Source organism: Prosopis cineraria, unplaced genomic scaffold (assembly GCF_029017545.1).
Source record: "Prosopis cineraria cultivar Desert tree isolate PC_DT_omini unplaced genomic scaffold, ASM2901754v1 PC406, whole genome shotgun sequence".
NCBI lineage: Eukaryota > Viridiplantae > Streptophyta > Magnoliopsida > Fabales > Fabaceae > Prosopis > Prosopis cineraria.
This window is the reverse complement of record NW_026555731.1, coordinates 40,513-48,478: the sequence shown is the minus strand read 5'-3', so window position 1 is coordinate 48,478 and position 7,966 is coordinate 40,513. Positions and strand designations below refer to the sequence as shown.

Below are 7,966 nucleotides of genomic sequence, written 5' to 3'. Positions count from 1 at the left end.
AACATTGAATTTGAGCTGTTGAAATTAAAGACAAACAAGTCAAATATTATTTTACGAAAGATCGTGAATTTGATTGGTCAGTGATTCTGGATAGGGGATGGAAGTAAAGAGATGAAGGGAAGGAAGAGGTCTTTGGTTTGGGGCCTACATGTGATGGAGCCCACAGATCCAACGCAAGTGGGGTCACATCCATGAGATTACCCTGCTCCTGTTTTTCACCCTTATGCTTTCCTTCATCCAAACGCAACCATTTTTTTTTCTTCTCTCGAGAAGCAAACTCAACCAGTTTTTTGGCTAACTGTAAAAGTAAAACTTTTTGGCAAATAAAAAAAAAGTAAAAGTAAAACTTTTCCTATATGTTTAAATACTGTGAAGATGCAATTATCAAAATTAAGAACATCGTGCCTAAAATTGACAGAATTGTCCTGGATTAATTAATTATTTGATCATTACGATCCACTAAAAATTTAATTTAATATGACTCAATCCTTATAATTTTAATAATTTAAAATATTAATCTCTATATTTAAAAAAATAATTTTAATAATTTTTTAAAATACAGAAATATAAATTTTAAATTGTTAAACTTATAAAAATTAAGTTGCATCACGTTAGAGTTTAAAACTTTATTATAAGTGAGTTAAAATTATAAAAATTAAATTATAATGAGTTAAAATTTAAAAATTAAATTATAATTGAATTAAAATTATAAATATTAAATGATTAAATTTTTTTAAAAAATTAAACGTGTGAGGGAGAAAGTGAGGAGGAGTAAAAATAGGCGGTGAAGGCAGTAAAAGGAGAAAAAGAAGAACGGCAATTCCCGAAAAAGGGAGAGAAAGAAAGGAGAGAATCTTTAAACTGAGGAGAGAAGATAAGCATGGTGATCATAAAAAGACAAGTTAAAAGGCCGCAGTGATTCTGCATCTGGTCACAGTAAAAACTCTGCCCCCTTTAGAATCTCTTTTCACCTTCTCTTCTCTTAATCTGCTTTAAATCCCATTTCTAGCCCCCAAATCACCTTCTCTGACACTTTCATCAAAATCCAGTATCTCCCTTCCTCCCCAAACACCCCATCACTTAATTTTTAGAAATATTAAGAAACAATTTCTCATGTTTGTTATCATTAAAACAAACCAACCAAAACAAAAACAAATACAATTCAAGGCACAGAGACAAACGCTAAACAACACGTACACTAAAAAAAAAAAAACAGAACCATGCAGAAAGAGAATAACAAGAAGAAGTAAAACAGCAGCAATACTCAGGACCAGAATATATTTAAAAAAGGAGCTGAAAGAGATATTTCCTATAATTAATAGGATACATTCTCCTAACAGATACTCCTTTTATTTTTATTTATAAGAGAAAAAACAGTATCATATAATTTAAAAAAATTGCCTAACTACATTAATTTTGAAAATAAAAGAATTAAATTATAATACTCTTTATTGATTGTATTAATAATCAAGTTTTCATTAATTATTTCTTATGACTATGAATAAAAAATTATGAAAAATAATTTAAAAATTTTATAATAAATGTCCATTCAAAAATATGATTTTGCTTATATTAAACAATAAGCTAAGAGTAATAGTTTCTTTTATGAATAAAAATTGATGGAGTTTTGTTTTGTTTGTTTGTTTGCTTTTTCTTTTCTTCTTCTTCTTCTTCTTCTTGTTTTTTTTTTTTTGCATTTCAATCGCTTGCCTATGCTCAATTTAATTATACAACCGTAAAAAAAAAAAGGTCATACTGCTATTTTCAAGTACCGGGCAAGCGTTGGATTGGGTGCTGGCTCTGGCCTCTGTGGCATCATGCAACGGGGATCAATGGGTATGACAATGGCAGTGAGACATTGGACAATTATCCATTAATAAATCTTTTGAGTGATAGTAGAAGAGTACTAAACTAGTAAGCAATGACTAGGCTAATATCATAGGTGTAATCAATTATCAATGAAATTATTTTTTAATTAATTAAATATTAATCCTTCCGATGGTAATTATAAAACTGCAAGGAATAATTTTTTTCCCTTGTGATTTACGAGACAAGTCGTTAACTTTCTATCATAAGTCTTCACCTTTAGTAAGAATAAATACGTTATTAAAGTAGTAATATTTAATAAAAAATTAGCAAATTGTTAAGTTTTTCTTAAAAAATTCACGTGTTAAAGATTATAATAAAATATATTAAAACTGACTTGTAAATGAAACTGAAAGGATCATGATAGTACTTCTTGTATTATTCTAGGACACTTTTTTTGAAATACTGTCATGTTACTGAAAAAAAAAAAGTAAAAAGCACTTTCCGTCATTGAAAGTATAATCAATAATATAGTGTTTCAAAATTACCCTTAATTGGGTGTAATATATGATGTTTTATTTTAATCAAGAGAACTAATTAAATTAAATTTAAATAAATATAATAAATCTTAATTTTAAATATTATTGATTGATTTAATAGAAATATAAATTAGTTAAAAATACCAAGGAGCACATATTTAAAAATGAGTTGCTGAAATTTCATGGGATTACCTAAAAACACAAGTTACGCGAGATTTCCCGCATTGAATTCCCTTCTCTCGCTTTCACCACTGACGTGTGCTTTGGCCTTTGGGAACGACCTCAATAATATAATAATAATAATAATATAAATTTATATTATTATTATCATTATTATTATTAAAATACCGACGATATTTAATTATTTATTAAGAAAATAGTGGTGGGCCTCTCGAGGCAAAGAAGGCCCAGGTGATACCCACTGCCACACCTTCTGCTTACCCCTTTTTCCAATCTCACCCTTCTCTTTAATATATATCTATATATACACACCCCTCCCCCCACCTCTTTGTTCTTAGTTTTCTGCTTCACTCTGTTTCACGCTCACTCTCTCTCTCAACCCCATTGCAATTTCACTCTGTTTTGCTCTGTAATCCATGGCTTCTTCTGCAAATCCGTGTCGTACAGAGACTGTGCCTCCCTTCTACTTCGACGAGAAGTGGAAGTTGTCCAAGAAAGAGGCTTCTTCTAGAAGCCGCTCTTCCATTTCTTCCTCTTCGTCTTTCATGAAGAATTCGACCGACACTCGGAGGCGCTGCGCCTTCGCCAGAAAGTGCGCCAAGCTCGTCAAGGAACAGAGGGCTCGATTCTACATCATGAGGCGCTGCGTCATAATGCTCATCTGCTGGCGCGACTATGGCGAATCCTGAAGACACAGCCAACAAAGGGGATCTCGAAGAGATACTCCAAGAGAAAAGTTTCTCTCTCTCATCCTCACTCTTTTTTCCAGATCCTTCGCGAGGAAGACTCGTAGCGATGATACACCTGTACATATAAAGTTATTCTTCTTTCTCTCTTTTGGTTCTTCTCAGGTGGTTTAGAATTGGAATAGAAACTTTTTTTTTCTCCCTTTTAGGGCTATGCATCTCCATTGATGGAGGTTTCTTGGTGGTGGTAGTGTTAATAGTGCTATAGAAGAGAGACTAGAATGAAGGAATTTATGAATTAACATACAGTTTTGTTTGATGATTAATCTACTCGGCTTTTCTGTGTTACTGTTGAGTTGAATTTGTGGCTTTGCTTGCTACTTCTGGGTGTGAATGGTTTTTTGGGGGCGGTTTGAGATCTGAAATCTGAAGGGAGATTCCATGGAAGCAATCAATGGCAGGGAAGAGGGTGAGGTCAGCTAGGGGTGTGTGTTAGATCTAACGCCCTCTTAGGGTGACGCAACCACGCTTGATTCTTTATTGGAAAAAAAAAAAATTGGAGCATGGAAGCTGAAAACCAAGTTCAATTTTTTTAAAAAGAAATGAAAGCAGAGGAGAGAGATAGAAAGAGAGAGAAAAGAATAGAAAACTCATCGGAAAGGCCGAAGCGGCAGCAAAGATGCCCTTGTTCCATCCTTAAATATCGTACTAATTTTGATGCTGATATTATAGGTCGGTTAACGTGTTAGTAATCCAACTTTATACCTTTAAACTTTAGTTACCATTAACTTAAAAATTAAATTAATTACGAAAATATATTTTGGACCACGGTGTATTAGCTAACCGTTTGAAACACTTGTAAATATATGCCGGTATGAACTTAGAGTATTTTAATTTTTAACTCTGATTTACTGTATTTCCTTCCATAAAAAGTCATATAAACAATTCAGAGTCGCCAGTTTTCAGTTTCTAATCGAGTAACCGACTTTTCTGGGCTTTTTTTTTTTTAAAAAAGGAGTAACCTTAATAATTAAACCTTAAGAATTGGTTATTTTAAAAGATAAAAATTATCCTAAAAATTTCTCATCTCTCTACTGTTATCTATCTCTTTTGCTTTTCAGATGGCCTTTAGATCTTTTCGTAATCTTGATATCCCCAACCACTCCCTCAGTCTTTTAGAATATTCTTTGATTTTAATATAAAATAATTGATGAGATATTAATTATATTTTTTAATATTATTTTTACTTGATTTTATTAACTATAACAGATAATATCATGTAAATTTGAAGATTTTTTTATTTAGATGAATAAAATTACAATTTTATTTTATTTTTAGACAAAGCTAATGATTTAATTGCATTCGTTAATTCTGATAAAATAATTAGAAGTATTTTATATGAGGATTGCAGGGAGTGTTATTCTTGAAAATATTGATTTTGAATAACTTGATTTCATGGAATTTTGATGTTTTGGACTAAATTTAATTAGTCAATTTATTCATTATAGGAAATAATAACAGAAATTTGTGGTGTACTAAAAAAGAGTAAAAGAAATACTACAGGGAAGATGGCGTGGAAGGGGTGGTGGGGATTATCCCAAGTTGCTCGGTGTCAGTTACTACTGCCACGCCGCTGGCTGGAGAAATTAATTGGCTCGATTCCCCTCGCACTTTCTCCCTTTCGTATTTTTATTTCGTGACCTGCGAAAATGACAAAAATGTCCTACAGCTACCCTCCATTTGACCACTCGCTGGACCACTTTGACTGAGGCCTTTATTGAGTTTTCACCTTGAACCGACCGGGACGATTGTAAATAGGGTCGATGAGTGAGGGTAATATGGGGGAACGCAAGAATGGTGAAAACAGCTGTTATTGCTGTAATCTACAGGGAGGGATAACAGTAATACGGGTAATGTAAAATGACTTATAAAGAGAATATTAAAAAAAAAAAAGAAAAAGAATCTTCTTCCTGTTTTATAAGTAAGACTAAAGAGGGCACTTGTAGGTGGTGGGAGTGCTGCGGGATCATGGATCTCAAAGAAAAAAGCAAGGAATTGGCTTTGGGAATCTTAAAGCTTCAAATTCTATATTAAGTAATATCTGAGAAACTATATTAGACAAGAAAGTTATTTGTTTGGCGTGTCATAGTCATGGTATAGGAACTTTTTTTATTAAGAAAATTAATTAATGGATTAATATTGAAATGAAAATGGTAGAATGAGTAGCTTGGGAATGGCAGGCTGGCATGGACGCTGACATTGGCATCTCAGCTTCACAAGATCGACACATGTTTTCACCCTCACGCAATCACGTTATCGTTGCTTTCTTTTTTACGCCCAAACGGCTAAACACCCCAAGATAGGGGAGAATTTCAACCCTTAACCACATTTAATAATATTTAAAATTTTTAAATTTTTAAAATTTTTTTGTAATTCAAAATACTGAGTTGATATGAAATTTTTTAAAAAAATAATTTTATTATTTTTTATTTAAATTAATATCAGGATTTTTTTATTTCACTTGTTAATCCCCCTAGTTTACTTGCTAATTTACTTACTAAATATTATTAATTGCCTCACTTCACTTATTTATTTTTTTGAAATGAAATTAAGTAAATGTTTAGCAATAAACAAATAAAGTAAGGTAATCGATAATAGTCCCTAAATAAATAAATAATGTACAGTATAAGAATCAACAAATTATTTTAAGATAATTAATAAGTGAAGTAGAAAAATTTTGATATTAATTTGAAGGAGGGGAAATTTTTTATTTTTTAAAAAATTTAATTTAATATCAAATCAATACTCTTAAATTGTAATAAAATTTTAAAAATTTGAGAATTTTAAATGTAAATAAATTTGGTGAATGGTCCTTTATCGAAATTCTTTCCCAAGATAAACCAACAGCTACTGTCAATTTTAAACCATTTCAATGTCAATTTTATAACATTTTATGCAGTGGTGCTTTATTTAACTAGTAGAAAAAAATTAATTCTTACATTTGAGATGCTAGGATAAGTTGATTCAACTCTAGGAATGTGAGTTTAAATATATATATATATATATATATACACACGCACATTTAATTGGATGCAGATGATCAAAGTTTGCTTCAAATTAATATTTTTATAAATTCAAATTGTTCAAATTCCGTCTTAACATAGCATATGATATGATCAGTGAACAGCGAAGGTTATTATAGGTTTTATATTTTACACCAACAACGACTATTTGTTTGTGGCATACTCCCCAAGTAGTGCGAGAATCTTCATCTCGTGAGTTCGAATATGGAGCCCAGCCAGGTGTCTTCCACATGACAGAAAATAAAATCATAGATTAACTTGGTGGTAAACAAAGCGTGATGTTAATTCTGCTCTCTCATAATTGATCTTCAATTGCCAAGATAGCAGGATAATTCGAAGAGATTCGATTCGATAATTTTATATTTTATTTTTCCAACTTTTATTTATTTTATTACCATAAAAGTTGTAAAATTTTGCTGCGGATCACTTTAAAGTTTTCACTAAATCATTCGCCTTCTTGCTTTATATCAAGATCTTCTCTTGCTTTTTACATTATAGTCAATACAAGATGATTTACCTTCAATTTATCCACTGTAGAATGGGATTTGATTGTTGACCACCAAAAGAAATGAGATTTTGTGCGGCGACTTTTTTATTAAAAAAAAATAATGTCAGGCGTATGATTTGCATTCGTGACTATTTTTGTCAACCTGCATTAATATATTTTCTATCTTTTCTTTTGCCATGAAGTGTGAATGTTTTACATGTTGGCAAAGTGAGTTCGGCCAAATGTAACTGCACTGACTAGTTTGCAATTTCAAAGTTTATCTATGAAAATTTTAAAATATAAATAATTATTTCAATGATCGTAAACAGTAAAAAATGACTTTTTCTTGGTCAAATAAAGTGAAAGTCTTAAAAATATTTTAACGAGCCCTTTAATTGAAGAATTTTTCAAGGAGATTAACAAAATAAAAAAATTATTACATAAACTGGATGTACCACATTATCCTTTCCCCATTCAATAAAATACATGACACTTAAATGACTATAAATATAAATTAATCTTGCCATTGATGATAAGAGAGAGAGAATAAAAAATTAAGTAGGTATTTTATTATAAAAATAATGATACATGATAGTTGATTTGATTAAATTTGTGTAATTTTATTGAATTGAGCATGAATGACAGTGCATTGGTTTCATGTGAGAATTTCTCAACAAAATGTATCCTTTTGTCCCAACATATCAATTAGAGAAAAAAACAGCACATTTTATTTTATTTTATTTTATTTTAAAGTGCTTAATTGTTTTAGGTAAGAAAATTTGTCCATGCTTGTCGGAGTAGCTAACAATAGAAAAATTATTGTAAAATAAAAATAGTGTGATTTTAAAGAAAAAATAACTGAAACATAATTCAATCTTTCCGCTAATATTTGATTTAAATCAGTTAAAATTAATTAAACAATGGAAGATTATCCAAAACAGAGCATTCTTTTTCTCGAATTGAAGTTATTTGGAATGAAAACGATTTTAACGGCTATTGATCCCACTTTAGAACTTTAGGCGAATGGGTGTCACAATCAATCAAACTTGTTGAGATAAGCATGTTTATTGGATCGGTGATATTAACTAGGCCCTATTTGACAAGGACATGTTATCGCCAAGAATAATAAGGTCAAAAAGGTAATCGAACTAGTTTCATTAGCCATTGTCGCCACTTGGATTCATA

General features: G+C 30.8%; 1 protein-coding gene across 1 annotated transcript; it reads left to right on the top strand.

Moving 5' to 3' along the window:
* The first annotated feature begins 2,848 nt into the window (after positions 1–2,848).
* LOC129296963 (small polypeptide DEVIL 11-like) lies at positions 2,849–3,598 on the top strand. Its single transcript, XM_054935371.1, has one exon. The coding sequence runs from the start codon at positions 2,942–2,944 to the stop codon at positions 3,212–3,214; it is 273 nt and encodes a 90-aa protein (XP_054791346.1). The 5' UTR covers positions 2,849–2,941; the 3' UTR covers positions 3,215–3,598.
* Positions 3,599–7,966: the final 4,368 nt, after the last annotated feature.

Excerpts from the sequence above, each read along its gene's own strand:
- LOC129296963 (XM_054935371.1), top strand. The coding sequence starts at position 2,942 with ATGGCTTCTTCTGCAAATCCGTGTCGTACAGAGACTGTGCCTCCCTTC.